Genomic DNA, 17,808 nt, shown 5'->3' with positions numbered 1-17,808 from the left:
AAAATGAGTTTATGGGGCCAGCTGTGCTTCCTTATTGCCTCTGACGCTTTAAGCTCCAAGAATACTACTAAATTATTACAATTACTGAAAGGAAAGGGGAGAGATGACCTCACATTTTGCTTTGTCATTAAGAGATTAGCAAACATTACAATAGACATTTATTGGAATTACGTCTTTTCAGGTTCAATTAAATTGAGATACTCGTTGATCCTATGTAAGGCATTGTACACTAGGTGCATATAAATAAGGCATAATTCTTGCTTCTTAGGTCTTTACAAGCTATAGGGCAGATAGGGATGTATCTACGAAGTTTCTTCAGAGAAACATATAGAGTTGCTTGAAATCTGTGTTTGGTTTGGAATACATATGTGTGTGTGCGCCTATGAGTGTATCCACACACACACACACACACACGTACACTCACAATATACAATTTTAAATATCAGGCAAATGTGACAGTACCATTGTGGCAAGAGGCCGGAGGTTTGGCAGGATGGATTAGATCCTTTGAGAGTTCCATTGTTCTGGGTGGACTGCACAAATTTAAACGCAGCAGCAATTTTTCTGTAAGGAAAACTGAAGTTTTAATTCTAGCTCAGTGTTTGTAATTGATATACAAATAAAAAATGGCAGCTGACAAAGTGATTACAGAACAATGAAATATTCCATATGCTATGAAAAATAAAATCACATTTTCTTCTGGAAATGGGAAATTGGAGGTTTAGGGAAGATGCCAGAGGCACTGCTGTTTCTCATGAGAAAAGGATGACAGCACAGTTATTTCAGATTAATTTTTTTTTAGTTTATTGGAAGTATTTTTTAAAATATGTATCCTCGAAGTTATATTTATTTAAAGATACGTAAGTTAGTTGAGAAGCTACATGAAACATGGTTTCCTTTCAGAAATGTGTGTTTTGTGCTTTTTTTCCCAGACAGCTTTAACTATTCCTAGATCTATTATGCATATAGAGTAATCATCAAATTTCTATGTCTAATGTGAAGTCAACATTACAATCCTTATTTGCATTTTAAGATTTCTAACATATATCTCTAAGGCTAACCCAATACATTAATAATATGGCATAATTCTTTTCAAAGGATCAAACTAGCCTTTTGGAATTTAAAATTATTACCTTATTATGTTACGTTTTCCTAGGTATCTGAAATTTTGAAGACAAACACTAGAAAGGAAAACAAAGTCGCATTCTAATTATTCATGCCTTTTTATTTATACAAAGTGTTCATGCAAGTACATTAAAAGAAAAATGTAAAGTTTTCTTTAAATACTGTATGCATTATGATTGATAGGTCATTCACTATATGGTACTTAGAATGAAAAATGGTATACTAAAATATTTTGAAGGTTCTAGAAAAAAAGTGTTAAGTAATCCACTCTGAAACTTACTCCAAGATGCTGAAGAAGTCGGACACCTCCGGACTGGGGGCTCTTTGCCAGTAGGCAATCAGAGTCTCTGAAAGGAAACACCAAATGGCATGAGAATCTTTGAGATTCAAAAAAAATTTTTTTAATTTAATTTTACAGAGCTCTCTTTACCCTCTGAAATTGTTTTCATAATGTGAAGAAAGCACATAAGAAGACTCCTGGTTTCTGCTTGATCTAATTTGTCAAATCGAAGAGTTGAGCCTATCAAAGACAGCGGCCTTGGAATCTAGGAATGAAAAAACCAAGGACTGAGTAAGAGTAGGAGATTGCCGGCTCGTAATATGCTCAGTAAGTTTGGGAGGGAAGCTCTACCTTTTCACAGTTGTCAGTCTTCTCACTGCTCTTCTCATTGGTGCTTGGGTTGGAGTCAAGACTTGCTAATGAAGCTCTGGAATCAGCATGGTTTACTGTAGAAATAGCTATTGATGAAAATGCTGTAAACACAAGCCACAGCACACAGACGGTAATGAGATGCATGTGCACACACACAAAAAGCTAAAACGATGAACCAAAAAGATGCTGATTGTTCAGGTGGTAGCACTATTGTGAAAAGTTGACATAACAGAGTCTGGGATTGGTATGAAAGATATGCAACTTTTAAAATATTATTCTAACAGCCATGCCGCCATTAAGGATTTAGGAAAATTTAGACCATTAAAACTGGAACTAAAGCTCATTCCTTTGATTTGTTAAAAAGCTTTTTAAAGAATGTTTCTGTTTTAAAACACGTAATAAAAGTTCCTAAGGTTGCTTTCGGGGAAGAAGCTTTAAATTTTTGACAGTTTATAAGAAATTAAGATGACATTTCCAAAATAGTGCTTGAAAATAATCTTTGAAGTTAAGGGGCTATTATATTTTAAAAGGCTGTATGCAATGAAAACTTCAAGATTGTTTTGAGAATGAAACAATTTGATAGCATCGGAGTAGACTGCTCCTAGTTCCAAGTAAAAATGAACACTAGGTAGAAGAGGAAGTTCAAAGAAATATGTAATAAAGCTCTTCAGCTGTATAAATGGATACTTTGCCACAGAGATTATGTGTAATGAATTACTGAGCGGCTAACAAGCACAGTGGTATACAATGTACACAGGATGACTGTTAAACACAACTGTCTGGAAGTTCTGAAGTACCTGCTATGGAATTTAAAACATCTTTAGAAAATGATGTGTCCACAGAGTTTGCGTGTTTCATAGCTGACTGCGTGTGGAATCCTCCATTGGTGCTGAGGTCATCTCTAGACCCCTGTATTCAAAGCACAGGAGAAATTCATGGGAATCATCATATTTCAATATTGTAAACCCACATACACCTTCTTTGTTACACTTTCAATTAGACGATACATGATTTGATCTTTTACATTTCAGCAAAATCTTCCGCCAAAGTAGGCAATGAAAATTAATATAGTCAAACCATACTCTTAGTCACAATTTGATTGCTTATGTGATTTAAAAAATTTTTAACAATGTGGTGGAAACTATCTTTTAGGTATAGACTAAATGGCTGGAATGGTTATTGATAAATTCCCTGATTTAAAAAAATTTTAATTGATGTATAGTTGATGTACAATATTATGTTACAGGTGTATAATATAGGGATTTACAATTTGTAAAGGTTATACTCCATTTACAGTTATTATAAAATATAGGCTATATTCCCCGTGTTGTACAATATACCCTGATAGCTTATTTTATACATAATGGTTTGTACCTCTTAATCCCCTACTCCTATAAAGCCCCTCCTCCCTTCCCTTTCCCCACTGGTAATCACTAGTTTGTTCTCTATATTTGTGAGTCTGCTTCTTTTTTTTTGTCATATTCACCAGTTTGTTGTATTTTTGAGAATCCACCTATAAGTGATATCATAAATTCACTGATTATATTGCAGATTATATATCACTATTATCATGGATTATTTTATGTATATTACAATTATTAAAAACTAGATTTTAGGTACTTATTATGTGTCAGTCTCTGTGATGAGTATTTTCTATTACACAATTTAATCCTCATAAGAACCCTGGGATAGAGGTATTCTGTTCCATTTTATAAATAAGGAAATAGAGGCTTAAAGAAGTTGGCTAATTTATCTATGGTCACACAGATAGTAACTGATACTGTTGGGATCTGAATAAGGTCAAAAAAAAAAAAAAAAAAAAACCACCCCAAAACAAGTCTAAAGCCATAGCTCCTAAATTCTAGATGGTAATATCTTGCCGAGTTACTGGATTCATCAGTGCATCAACGCATCTGAGATGTGAACACAGGCAAAGGCTCTCAAGGGGGTTGTTGTGCAGTCACTAGGATGGCTCAGCGGAGGAGGGATGACAAACAGGCCACTCCTGGGCTGCGACTACAGATAAGGCACGTGGCTCTACTGACCCCAGGTGGGCCTAAAGCCAATGCAGAAAGGTGGTGGGGAAAGGTGGATTCTGAGGATGGGGCCATGAATGCAATAGAGGAACCTGGTACAAACTGGAGAGAACTGGAAGGCAACGCAGAGAACAGAGGAAAAGAAAACAAAATGCTGAAGAGATGGACAAGTGGAAGAGGTCAGTGACCAATCTGGAACAAATGACACTATGTAAGTGCCTCCTCAAAACACTGAGCCAGAAGTGCTGTTTAAGGACTTCCCTGGCAGTCCAGAGATTAGGACTCCGTGCCTCCACTGCAGGGGGTGCAGCCTGATCCCTGATAACAGGGCAACTAAGACCCCACACGCCGCATGGCATGGCCAAAGATTAAAAAAAAAAAAAAAAGTGTTGTTTAATCCCTAGTTTGCTCACCGTTGGTGGACAGTGATTGTCTAAGGGAAAAATAGAAAAAAACAGGCAAACCCTTTATTAAAACAGACACTTGGAATATTATGCAAACTTACCTGATTTGATGTATTGACTGTAAAAGGATATAGGTCCTTCAGGTAAATCCTTGGCATATTGTCCAGAAGCATGCCATAGAGGGGCATGTATAAACTTGCTATCTGAGCCTGCTTTTCCTAGGTGGAAAAGTAGCCAAAAGAAATGAGTCACGTAAAAATCAATAGACTCGTAGGTTCGATATGCTTTGAATGCAGCGAACCATTAACTGGTGTTCAGGGAAGGGGGAAAGAAAAACCACTTACCGGTGCTCTGTATCGATCATCAAACGAATGCTTAGCCATGAGATGTTTTAGGACAGCCAAAGCCAAGTGCCGGATATCTTGGTCCTCCTGCAGAGCAAAGCCAACTTCTCGGAGCAGGATTCCAATTAAGAAGTGTTTGCGGCAAAATTCATTCGTGACAGAATATTCAGGCATATCTTTGTGAGGAAGGTAAAGAGATCATGTTATTGAAAATCAAGTGATCGTTTTATAATTGACAGGGATTGAGCAAACAACTGTCAACCCCTCTGGCTGCTAGGAGGGAATTCAGTAATACAGGCTTGCTACAGAGATGAAAATGTGAAGAGGGGCGTTCAGTAAGTACCCTGTTTATACTATTCCAAATAGTACTCAGTGTCAAATGCGTAGGAGAAAAGCTTATTTTCTGTCTGGAGGAATCAGGAGATGTGACTGGAAGGAATATGTTGAGATGGACCTTTGAGGGTGCTCAAGGTTTGGAGATGCGGAGACTTGGTGGGGGAGAGGGGCAGTTGGAGGCAGTGAGGGGAGCAGAGGAGGTTGGGAGGACAAGGGATAGGGCTTCAATGGCACAGATGTTTGAAAGCACAGGTATGCGGGGAGCACAGGTATAGAGGAGACCAGTGAGCTCAGCAACCAGAAGAGGAGTGGGGAGAACAAAGGCGTGAGAGATACATTGGGGCTGGATGATGGAGAAAATCAAGTACAAATTCCTAAACTGGTGTCTAGATTCCCTCCACCACTTGCACGTAATTCTGTAGGACATAAGTCACTGACAGCTTTGAGATCAGTGGCCCAATCAGAGCTATGCTTTATTGATACATTAATATGATACACTATAAATGAATTAGACTGTAGGGAGATGTGGGGTGAGGGCTGCAATCCAGGAGGCTGTAGCAACATGGAAAGAGGGGTGGTGAGCAGGTGTCTGGACCTGGGATAGTGGGACCCAAGTAGTAGAAGTAAAATCACCAGGACAAGTGGGCTACAGGATGTAAAGGAGCAAAAAAGAGAGAGAAAACCAAAGGGGGCTGCACCTTTTTGAGTCTGAACTGTAGAGAAAAGAATATTAACATCTCGAATGATAGTGCATTTATTGAGAATGGTCCAATGTGCTTCCTAAATGTAACTGTTAATAACAGGACTAGCGTCCAACCTATAGAACACAGATTGTGTGCCAACACCCGGCTAAGCACTTAACAAGAGTTCTCTCTCTGTTAATCCCCAGGACCACCTGTTAGGAATAACGAACTATTAGAATACTCCAGGTCATAACTGACCAGGAGCGAATTAAACACATTGATTTTTTTAGTCTGTGAAGATGCCACTGAAGGCAGAAGTTCAGGGAATGTGGAAGTTTAGGAAACTAAGATCAAAGGGCTTAGTCAGGTTAAAATTTTCCATGAAATACCGAGTAACAGTGAGGGGCCAGAAAGAGAACAAAACTTTCAAATTTCCAATCTATGGATAGAAAAATATTTACCCAGACTATTTTAAGTTATGAACTTGTTTGGGGTAAAAATAAACTTATATGATTCTAATAATCTCAATCTGGAGAGAATGATTCAAACTGGGGTACGGTTTATTTATGATAAACCACACATATGATAGAAATATCATACAAAGATAGTTTCGTTGAACAAGTGTGTTATTACATATGATTGGGAAATTTATTTATGATACACTCTAAGGAAATTTCAGATGCTTTGGGAAATTAAAAACATTCAAACACTGGAGAATAAAGTACGAAAGATTTCAAGTTGGGGAAGCATTTAATTATCTGTGACAAGAGAAAAGCTCAATTAACTTTTTGACTATTTTGATTAGATGGTATTAAACATGTGACTCTTAGCATCTGGAAACTGGAAACTTCAAGTATCTATACGCATCAATACTATCGAAATATGATGTGGTTATTGACGCTGAGATAGTGTAATGTAAAATATCGTTATTTACCTGATGCATGTAACTCCTGTATTGACTCTGAAGGTGTCAAAGGATCTGGATTTAATATACATAAACAAGAAGTTCAGATATATACACACTCAGATACACACTATATTCATTAACTATGTGTAATTTATATTGAAAAATTAAAATATACTGTCCTAAAATATGAGCGAGTCCCTTCAATAAAGCTTTGTTTTTCAAGACAAGTACCTTAGGTTGCTTACTTCTTTTCTTAAAAAAGAATGCCATGAACAGAATTGTTTTAATTCTTAGCCTTCATCTTGTGTACCTTTTCTTCCATCAGAAAACTGCTTGTTATGAAACATATTTTTATGTTCACTGTTGATAATATCATATCTGCAAAGAGGCTATCAGGCCTCTTTCTGAGCTACTGATAAATAGTAAATAGCAAAAAAAAAACAAACCAGAATCCGAACGACAAAAACAGGTATGATCCTCCTGAGTGTCTTAACCAGCCTGCCTAATGCAGTAATAACTTGGCACTATTTCATAAACATAAAACAAAAAGCTAAAAATGTTATGGTTCAAAATAACTTTCCTACCCTTTATTCTATGAAGGCATTTAGATTAAACGTGTTTCATAAATTTGAAAAAGAATGGAATAATGCATACAGTTTATGCTTAAGATTAACATGACAAAAACTTTTATAGGCTTGATAATGTACCTTACTTTCTTTTTCCTTCCAAAATATTAATTAGTGTGAGCTGTAATACATATGAAGACGCTCTTTACCATCTTCCTTTCTGCTTTCCATGAATATCAAAACTGTGCCTTGTAATTTACTGACTGCCTAGAAGTACTCAATCTACTTATCAATTTATTTATTTTATTGAAGTAAAATTGACATATAACATTATATTAGTTTCAGGTGTACCACATGATTTGATATATGTACACCTTACAAAGTAAAGTATTTTAGTTCATAAATCATTTAAGTACTTTCTTTGTAGCCTGATGTTTGATTAGTTTCTGACATCTAGATGGGTGACACATTCTCTATCATGATCATCCTGATATGTGTGTGTGTACATATATATTTCAACAAAAGTAATAAATGAAAACATCGTCTGTAGACCACTTATACTATAGGAAATACAGTAGACAAAATGTGAAGCCCTGTTTTTACCTGTGCACTTGTCTCTGTCTCTTTCTGACCCAGAGGTAATGAGTGTTTACAGTGTTGCCCATTTGCCTGCCTTTCTTCCTCCCTTTCAATGGAACAGTTTTCTTTGTCTAAAACTCATTTTGAAGAACTGCATCTTAATGTACATACATTGACTGATAATCCTAAACGAATTTAGACTCACAAAGTATAACTTTTCCTCCCTATAATTTCAAAGTATAACTTTTCCTCCCTATAATTTTATGTCTTTCAAAATCAAAGGAAAGTTGTCTTTTGGAGCCAGTATGGTGAAAGAGAGGATGGGTCTAGGTTAAAAGTCTTTGATTTACAAGCACCAATTTTATGGTTTCCTTGGCCTTGTCTTTAATGAAAGAACACATAGACAAAAACTGAGAAGTACAGAGCTGTACTCTTTACCACATGCTACCAACTTCTGCATTTTAACCTGATTACCTGGGTCTAATGCCTACGTGACAACTTCAGACAAAACCAAGACTGAGGAAACAGGAAAACAACAACAAACAAAGGCAAAACAAACAAATAGGTTTGTTCTCTTTGTAGGAACCGATAAAAATTCTGGGAATTATTACCTGGAATGTTTGCTGATCTTATGGGGAGACACAAAGGAATAAAGTGTTCATGCTGACATACTTCTTGAAGAAAATCAAATTTATACTGGCATAAGGTCTGAAAAAGAGGCAAAAGAATGACTATTTTTCACACACTAAGAAAGTTAATGGAAAATCTGCACTTGAATCTTATATCTAAAAAGGAGGTGGAATTACTTTTGTGTGACCACAGGGTCACTGTTAAGTTTAAAGAATTTTGTCCCCTCTGAAGCGGTAAATATAGTTAGGCTCCCTATTTTTGGAGCCTGGACAAGGCCTGTTCAGGAAATGATCCCATCTGCAACCTACATTGAGCTTCTATAAGCTACAATCTTAGCCCTATTTTTCACTTCTTTGGCATGTATTGTAACATGTTTATTCTGAGAAAAATAGGTCCTCACCACATGTACAGAGGTCTCCAACTATACTCAGTGCAAAGAACAGATCACTCCAATCAACTCCTAAGACCCAGCACTAAGGAAGACAATGGTGCAGATAATCGCAAGTTAGAGTGAATCTCTCTCCATCTGCCATTTATTTTCGGAGTACATTATCTAATTCCACCTCTTCCATGCCCTTGCAAACAGGTCTGTCATCTCAATAATGTTTTGAGTAGGACAGTGATAAATGAAGTGCAGACATGGTCTAAGACAACTTAACACAATCACACAAATAGGAACAATTAGCATGTTCGTACCTGTTCTATTTTCATTGTCATGCAAACTAAGTAATCAATTTTTAAGACTCAGATGGTGTTCACTGTATTCACTAATACCAAACTAACAAAATAAAATATATTCCACTTGCTCAGATATTTTAGAATCATATTCTGTGGCAAATGTAGTCAATAATTGAAATACCCTCTCAAACAAGGGTAGTATTTGACTTAATCCTTTGCACATCAAAGTGAAAAGAAGCATAACTAAATTACATGGTAATCCTTCTTCACTGAGTATGTTCTATTTGGTTTTTGATAAAATATATAATTTAAGTTCTCGGGAATTATACTTAAAAGGATATTCTGCAAATTTCATGCATAATTGGAGCACTAATGAAGAGTATCCCTTCAAAAAATATTTACAGAGAGAACTGGATTCTCAAAATCAAATGACATATAACCATGTAACTCTCCTAGCCTAAAGTAAGTCTCCACTGCCAAAAAATAACACTCAGGCTCTTAAGCATACCATGAAAGGCTCCAAGAAGATCATTATTTATTTTTGGCCTTTTTTAAAAAAAAATAAATTTATTTGTTTATTTTTTGGCTCCGTTGGGTCTTCATTGCTGTGCGCGGGATTTCTCTACTGGTGGCGAGCGGGAGCTACTCTTCGTTGTGGTGTGCAGGCTTCTCGTTGCGGTGTCCTCTCTTGCTGCGGAGCACAGGCTCTAGGTCCGTGGGCTCAGTAGTTGTGGCACACGGGCTCAGCAGTTATGGTTCACAAGCTCTAGAGCACAGGCTCTGCAGTTGTGGCACACAGGCTTAGTTGCTCCGCAGCATGTGGGCTCTTCCCGGGCCAGGGCTCGAACATGTGTCCTCTGCACTGGCAGGTGGATTCTTAACCACTGCACCACCAGGGAAGTCCCTACTTTTGGCCTTTCTATATTCATTATTCTTTCCCAATACCTAGATAATTTCCCATTGGGGACTTATCTTCCTCCCAATGAGTAAAGGTTAATGGGAAACTATTAATTCAGGTGCCCTGTCTTCCCTCCTTAAGAGGCAGGCATGTGACCCAAAGCAGGTTGGTCACATGCTTCCTCTCTGGAATGTAAATCTTAAGCTGAGTATTAAGAGGGAGAAAATGGTCCCATTTGATTATTTAGGCAGTAGCAGACTTTGGCCACTGGTTCATCCTTTGTGATTACTCTTGTGCCCTGGAAGTTCCTTGGTCACTGTTCTTTTCCAAGCCTAGTTCTCCGGCTCTTTCATCAATGCTGTTTGCTCCCAATATCCTTCCAAAAAAGTCCCTTTTGCTCAAATTGGAGTAAGTTTCTGCCGCTTGCAACACAAAGAAACTTAACTGATACAACGTTCACTATCTGGCCCATTTCCAGTCTTATTTTCCTCTAGTAAATGCCATACGATATAGCTCAGTGGTTCTCAAACTTGAGAGTGCATAGGAATCACCTGAAAGGCTTGTTGCAATACAGATTTCTGGGACTCACCTGTGGTAGCTCAGTTCTGAGATCAACGGTCTGGGAACTACGCTTTGAGAACCTCTGCTCTCTAGACAGTACTGTTCCCTATCTGCCGACACACAGCCCCTATTTAAGTAGGGTGATCAACTGTTCCATCTTGCCCAAGACTGAAGGTTTCCAGGGAAGTGGGACTCTCAGAGCTAAAACCAAGACAGTCCCAAGTATACCTGAGGCAGAAGACTTGCAGATGGAAAGAATCACTCCTCTTACACCCACAGGAAATAAAAGTAAAATGTAAACACTTTCATTCCACACTCCTTTTTGTCCCCCATGAAGGAAGGGCTGGGGAGACTTACTTAGCACAGGAACCATTTTAAAAGGCTGCCTCTCATTGGTATAGAAATTATTTTTTGATATGGATAATGGATGGGTTATTGTTTTAGACAGATACACACAGAGACCAGTTTATTTATTTATAATGCAACAGTTTAGAAAGCAATCACTCCTGCATGTGGTTCTTACCTTGGGATCACCAGAGGAGAACATGCTGATGTAATTGTTAACCATCTTAAACACAAAACCCCGGTCCATAAATGTAAAGCAGCGCTAAAAAAATAAAATTCTAAATTCAGATGTTTTTACTTTAAGGATCATTAAAGATGTTAGAAAAGATGATTAAATATATAGAAGTAAAATAACATTTAACTAAATGTGTTGTATAATAAATGTTTTAAAAATCTCTACAATATGTTTAAGCATTCATCCACATATGGCAACTAATTAAAATACTAGATATACTACACACACCAGAAAATCACAGACCCATATTTATCAATTTTATGAAACATCTCTTGGAGATTTGCAATGAGCTATTATAGCCCTTTCCTTTATAGAAAGTTTTAGCTTTTACTTGCCTATTTTTTAAAACCACTTAGTTACATTTTATTATTACTATTATTATTTTTAGCAATTCCATTCCACAGTTCCTTGGGTGAAGATCCTTTGCTGCTGTACAACATCGGGTAAGAACAGAGGTGGCAGAGACATGTCAGGAAAACCTTTTAAAATCTCACTGGCCTCCTTCAACACAACCGCAAGGCAGTTTGAATTTGAAGGTAAGAGATCCTGGGGTTTCTATCAGTGAGCTGCTCACTGTCTCTCTTATGTTTTCAAGCTCTCTTAATTGTAAAAATGAGAGTCTTAAACAGTAGGTAGGTTTGGAGGAGTCAGGCAAGCATTTCAACTTGGCACAGCACCTGCTCTCTCTCTCAAAGACCAATGGCCATGTAACCAGTAACCAAGCTACAGTGGCCGATACTGCACCGGCAAAGTGTGAAGTAGACATGGACCATATTTACTGATGCAGTATCCTGGGGAGGCACTATAGCAGACTGTCCTATGCGGGTCGTCCCTGCGTGTGTGAGTTTTATTCTACCCATCCACATGTGGATGACATGCGTACTACATGGCAAAATTTCTCAGCTGCTACAGCATTTAGTACAGAAGGTTTCTTCCTCGTCCAAAGAGTCCCATATGATCCACTGTAACGGTTTTGCATCTCTTAATCTCTCCTCAGTTTTACAAACAAATCTCATTTCTTAGCAAGGACTGAACATAAAATCTTGTTATAAGTATACCAAATGGAAAATCTCCCACTGAAACATGCCCGTGTGTAAACATGAGCTATTTTCTCTAATAACATTTTTTCAGTTGTTTGGTCATTTATATGTTTGTTTTGTTTCCTTTTCAATTTTTCTTTGTTTTCTTCTGAGTTTTTTCTTCATCTACCTATTCCATACTGTGTTAACATACTGCTTCATTTGTATTTTCATTTTTAATTTGAATTTAAGTTCTTTGAATAACTCTCCCCTTAGTACAAAGTAAATGGCTCCCGTGTCCTCCCATCTCCCAATAACAGTGAGGAAAGGTAGACACCAGACCATAATCATAGGTGCAGAACATGTACAACATCTATAAGGGAAGGAGGGGAGGAAAAGAGGGCTTTCGTGTCTCTCCAGCTAGGGTGTCAAATCCTTGCAGGCTCTCCATCTGCAGGAGAAGGTCCCAACTGGTGACCCTTGGAATGTCCCCAACATGGAGCTCTCTCCCCAGACCTCTGCTGTCTCCTTCCTGCTGGGAAGAAGCTTGGGTCTCCCCTTGCAGAGAGAGGAAGACCATTCAATATATCTGTGGGTTCTAGAAACTTCTCAAGACAGAGCAAGAGAAAAGAAGCCCTTTGGTAAAGACACAGGGCCCTTTGATTAGATGGAGGCGGAGCTGGTGAGTGCTGTCATTGAACCAGGGTAGTAGCAATAGCCACTTCCCAGGGGCTCCTGCAGCTAATCCGTGAGCTTTGAAGGAGGCCAAACTCCATCACCTGAATGAGGAAAGTGAGAAGGCTGCCTACGTTGGGGATCTAGGAAAACTCAGAGTTTCCTGAGGTTTAAGAAGATCTTCTATGTGGTAAACTTGTCATCCTCTTTCCAAGGGGCAGTGAGGGAAGTGGGGGAGGTTATTCCTAAGATACAAGTCAGTTGAATCAGCCTTCTTCCTGTGGAGAGCCCTCCTGCAGGTCAAGCTTCATCAAATGTGTCTCTCCTGTCATCGATCCCCTGTGTCTGGTGCATCCCAGCATCTTCTTAACCGCAGGTGCAGAGGCTCTTCTGCTCATTGCTAAGGCATGGAGGGGCCTCTCTGCTTTTGCTTTAAAATAATTTTATTAACCTTCTATATTAGCAGAGAATAATTTATAGCAGGCTTTGGCAAACCATGGCCCATGAGCCAAAACTGGCATGCTGTCTGTTTTTGTAAATAAAGTTTTATTGGGTCACAGCTACACCCATTTGTATATATATTGTCTATGGTGAATGGTCTATGGTTGTTTCTGTGCTACAATAGCAGAGTTGGGTAGTTGCCACAGAGACTGTATGTCCTGCAAAGCTAAAAATATTTAATCTTTGGCCTTTTACAGAAAAAAAATTGCAGACTCTTGGTATAAAGGATAACTTATAATCGGCAAGATTTTTTCTTAGTTTGGCTTAATAAACTAAAAGCCAAATATTCTAAATTACATGCAAAAATATATTGTAATGAAAAAATATTTTTGTTTCACCAACTGTGGATGTCAATGAGAATTTTACTCTACTGATGGTTGAATGATGAATTACGAAACCCCAAATTGCAAAACACACTACCCGAGTGCCTTTTCCCTACATATGTTACAAAACCGCTGGGCCCATCGTTTTCCTTTCTCATCTGGACAATTTTCTTTGCCCCTGTGTTAGGTATTAGCTTATGTACCACCCATAGCAACTTCTGCATAGATGAGGTTTATAAAAAAACATTTATTTGTTCCATAAACACAGAACATTTAAGTGAAATAGATTAGATATGAAGTCTTTCCCCTTTTGGAGACTTGCTTATCCATCTCTCTCTTTTTTTAATATTTAGAGAGAAATATCACAGATATTTCTTTAAACGTATTTTGCTACCAAAGTCTGTCTTTTATATTAGAGGATTTCCAAATGGTTTCCAAAAGCTAATTGAAGTAACGCAGAGATTAGTCAGATGAGTGGGTAAGAAGATACGGCTATTTGAGAAGGAAAATTAAAATCAGAATGAACTCTGCTACCTCCTCGGTATTATGCTTGCATGAGAAAAGTATCTAGACAGATATGCTCAGGTAAGTTAGAGTTGTGACCCAGATTGGCAGTGAAACATTACAGAAACTAATACATAGGTAGCCATGGATCCATTAGCATCTCATCTACTTCCAGGAGACAACAGTCAAAGAAATGGACAAGGTTTCTGGCATAAGTGCTACAAAAACATTATTTTCCCGTGACATGATGTAAAGTAGGGCACATTCTCACCTAAGACACTTTTAAATGGCCACCCAGAGGCACCATTCTCTCCATTCTCGAAAAACAATCTTGGTACTAACATGGTGTTACGATTATATTTCCATTATTAAATTCCGATGGCAACGAATTTACAGTATTTGATTACTAATGTAGAACTCAATAACCAAAAGAGGCAAAAGTCATCTGAAGCCTCAGTTGAGCGAGTAACTATTATCAGATTTCTGGGAATATAGAAGATTTATAACATCAACAATGGGCAATGCTGGGCGGCTGAACGTTCAAAGCTCATCAATTCGTAGGCATGGTGCCAAATGACCACATTTAACTTTACATAAGAAAATCACTCTCCCTTTCCCTTTTCCTCTCCTAGTTCAAATGATTCATCTAATACATTTTACAAAAAAGTTTTTTTAAACTTTCTGTGTCAAATAAATGCCATCAAAACTACAATTTGAAAACAATGCTTGTATGATGGACTTTTATAATGTACAGTATATTAAGCTAATGTTTTCATTTATGAACTTCACATATAAGTACTGCTTTCAGTTTTCAGTTCATAGATCTGTGTATCTTATAGACTATATCTGTTTATCTACTGTCAATCCATGCTTTTTACCCACAGATTTCACAACCACTGGTATCACCATTAGCTTTGTACTTCAGGTCTTTTTTCATATTGGACATTCATGTGACATTAGTTTATGTACCACCAGAAGCAACTTTTGCGTAAACAGTCTCCAAGGAAAACATATATTTATTCAAATAAGTACAAAGCATTTAAGCCAAAAAGGATAGATAGAGGGTCTTTTCCTTTTTTAAGAAGGGAAATAGACTTTCCCGCCGTTTTTTTTTTTCTTTCTTGCAATTTAGGAAGAATATTGCAAATGTTTCTTAAATACAATTTGCTTACAAACTGGACAGTATGTCATTTTTTCCAAATTTTGTTTTCCATCAAGCATTTCAAACAAACTACTAGTATAGTAATAAACTTTATTTTCATAGGTCTTAAAATGTGGTAGAAAACTAGAGTAATTTTTTTCTCCTTTACTCTCTTCCTCCTTAACCCTGACCATCCCTTTCTCTTTCTGGAAGCAAGAAAAAAAGCAAAAATAAGAGGCAAAACAGTGAAGAAAGAGAAATACAAGATGAGAACAAATATAGTACGTAATTTGGAATCTCATTTAACACATTAAAAGAGAAATTAGACTGAATTAAAACTCACCAAAGACAATTTAAGCTAATTTTCCATCTACCTCCGTAGTCTGTTAACTTTGTTACTAGTATTTATTCATAAATTCCCACACCTGTCCACTGTGTTCTGGTGTCTACCACAAAGAAACAAGCAAAGTGATTTCATCAAGGTTACAAATAGTCAATAGTTGGGCAAAAGAAGGAAAAGAAGAAAAACATCTTTCTGGTTGAATGTACTATCTGTTAAATGATACATCATCATTCTACAGTAGCTTTTTTTGGACTAAGCACACTTTTCTTCTCAATTCAATATAAATGCCTGTAATTCAAAGAAATGATGCTAAATATAGGTATGTGTGTATATATATATTCACTTTATGTTGCTCAATACTTCGATAATTTTCCTTTTATGTAATTAATGCACAATATTTTCATCAAGTAAAAAGAGTCTAGAGGTAATACAGCGAAAATGTTATATTCTCCCGAATTTTCCCAAAGTGGCTATTTGGCATCAACTAGAGCTGTAGCCAATCCAAAACATCATTTCAAGGGCAGAAAATCCTGCGAGAATAATACTGTCACAGTGCAGCTTCTCCTTTAAAAATCTCATTTTTCTCTTTAAAAATATTTAGAAGTACTACATTTGGCAACACTCAAGTAGATACTTTTCTTTAACCTTGGTCTTTGTTCTATGTGACAATACTTCTCCAAATTGGAAAAAAATATCAAAAAGAATTTCAAGCAGGAAAGATAAATAGGTGAAAGTATTCATCTAATCCTGTTAGTCTTGACTCTTCATCTTAAATGAAGCTGTGACTTAATTAACATTTAGAATATCTCACATCCACTATCGTGGAGGCTTGAACAGAACTGTGATCTTGTATAATTGTACCTTAAGAAACCTGGCAACACTGTGGTTTGCCCTTCTTGTTTCTTCAAGCGCATCTTTGTTTTTCCAAATCATGTGGTCGGCTAGGCTCATGACAAGATTGTCCAATTCATTTTGGTAAGATTCAGGAAATCTCTGAGGCCGAGAAAGCTAAGGAAAGAATGGATCATTTCTTTATAATGTGACCTGTGAAATACTAAGCCTGGAAAACATAAACTGTAAGACTTACTACAAACAAAAAATATTTTTGAAAACTTGAAAGCAATAACAGAATAGAAGCCCTTTCAATTTCAAGGTCATGATTTTCATCATTTTCATTTATTGCTTCCTTCTATTTTGGCCAATAAATTTTTCACTTTTTCATTATAAATTATAGCATATATGAATTGCAGACTATTCAATGTAGAAATGTAACATTTTTATAACCTCTTAATTCTCCTCCTTTCCCTCTGCGGAAATAACTACCATTAATGATTTAATGAATATTATTCTAGATTTTCTTTGACTCATAGTTCTCTAATTAAAAAATCAATTATTTTGATTTTTTAAAACTAGGAATCCTCCCAATAAAAAACTATAAGAAATCAGTGAATGAATAACTGAATGAGTACAGATATTGGTTTGAAATATCCTCTAATAAGTAGTGAGTCCCAGCTAGTCTTTTCAAAAATTTTATTTCAGCTTTATTCAGAGTTATAGTTGACATATAAAATTATAATACATTTAAAGCATACACTGTGGTGCTTTCATACACATACATGCATTGTGAAAGAATTCCACTCCCTCCCCCCCCATGTAGTTAATTAAGCCATCCATCAGCTCACATATATATTTTTGGGGAGAGAACGTTTAAATTCTACCCTCTTAGCAAATTTCTATTATACAATACAGTTTTATCAACTATAATTACCATTGTTTCCATTACATGCTCAAACCTTATTCATCTTATAGATGAAAGTTTATACCAGCTAGTCTTAACTCAATGGTCCCAGCATACACCACAGCAGGTGCCTGGGGGACTTCACTGTCAAGATGCTTTTGCCACAAGATAAAAAGTGATTTGGCTGTGAGATTACATAACATACACTGAATAAAACTCTAGAGGCCCCTAAAGACTGCCCTCCGGTCCAGGAATCCTCCTCTCCTGTTTGAACTCCTGCACACAAGGGGCAAGTCTCAGGCAGCTGAGTTTTCCCATTTCAGTCTCTACTCTGTGAGTTTACACAGCCTCTTTGCACAAGATAGGTAAGATTCATTCATCTTTACAAGTTGGCTTTAAAGTTAGACTCGCATTTTCACTATAGACAGAAACAGACAATGGAGAGCTAGACTGAACCACATTTTCTAAAATTCTGAGCACCCAGACTTCCTCGATGCAAGAATAAAAACCGTGGAGGCTAAAATTACAGGAACTGCATGGAACAAACAGTGATTAACTGTAGGATGCTGGAGCTGGCTTGAACTG

At 37.1% G+C, this 17,808-nt stretch overlaps 1 protein-coding gene across 4 annotated transcripts in view; it reads right to left on the bottom strand.

The window, feature by feature from the left end:
* The window catches only part of DOCK10 (dedicator of cytokinesis 10), a 261,399-nt gene that overhangs the window by 32,769 nt on the left and 210,822 nt on the right, over nt 1–17,808 (bottom strand). For all 4 annotated transcript variants that reach the window (XM_057744533.1, XM_057744534.1, XM_057744532.1 and 1 more), the window contains exons 28-39: nt 16,347–16,493; nt 10,923–11,006; nt 8,244–8,340; nt 6,515–6,559; nt 4,562–4,737; nt 4,319–4,435; nt 2,575–2,686; nt 1,757–1,878; nt 1,556–1,670; nt 1,406–1,472; nt 1,134–1,181; nt 463–564 (exon numbers count right to left, since the gene is read on the bottom strand). In XM_057744533.1, the coding sequence (XP_057600516.1) occupies nt 463–564; nt 1,134–1,181; nt 1,406–1,472; nt 1,556–1,670; nt 1,757–1,878; nt 2,575–2,686; nt 4,319–4,435; nt 4,562–4,737; nt 6,515–6,559; nt 8,244–8,340; nt 10,923–11,006; nt 16,347–16,493 (1,232 nt within the window). The remainder of the gene's footprint in view (nt 1–462; nt 565–1,133; nt 1,182–1,405; nt 1,473–1,555; nt 1,671–1,756; nt 1,879–2,574; nt 2,687–4,318; nt 4,436–4,561; nt 4,738–6,514; nt 6,560–8,243; nt 8,341–10,922; nt 11,007–16,346; nt 16,494–17,808) is intronic.

The sequence above is a fragment of the Hippopotamus amphibius genome, chromosome 8 (genome assembly GCF_030028045.1).
Source record: "Hippopotamus amphibius kiboko isolate mHipAmp2 chromosome 8, mHipAmp2.hap2, whole genome shotgun sequence".
Classification (NCBI taxonomy): domain Eukaryota; kingdom Metazoa; phylum Chordata; class Mammalia; order Artiodactyla; family Hippopotamidae; genus Hippopotamus; species Hippopotamus amphibius.
The sequence above is the reverse complement of the archived record's forward strand: the minus strand, read 5'-3'. Positions and strand labels throughout refer to the sequence as shown.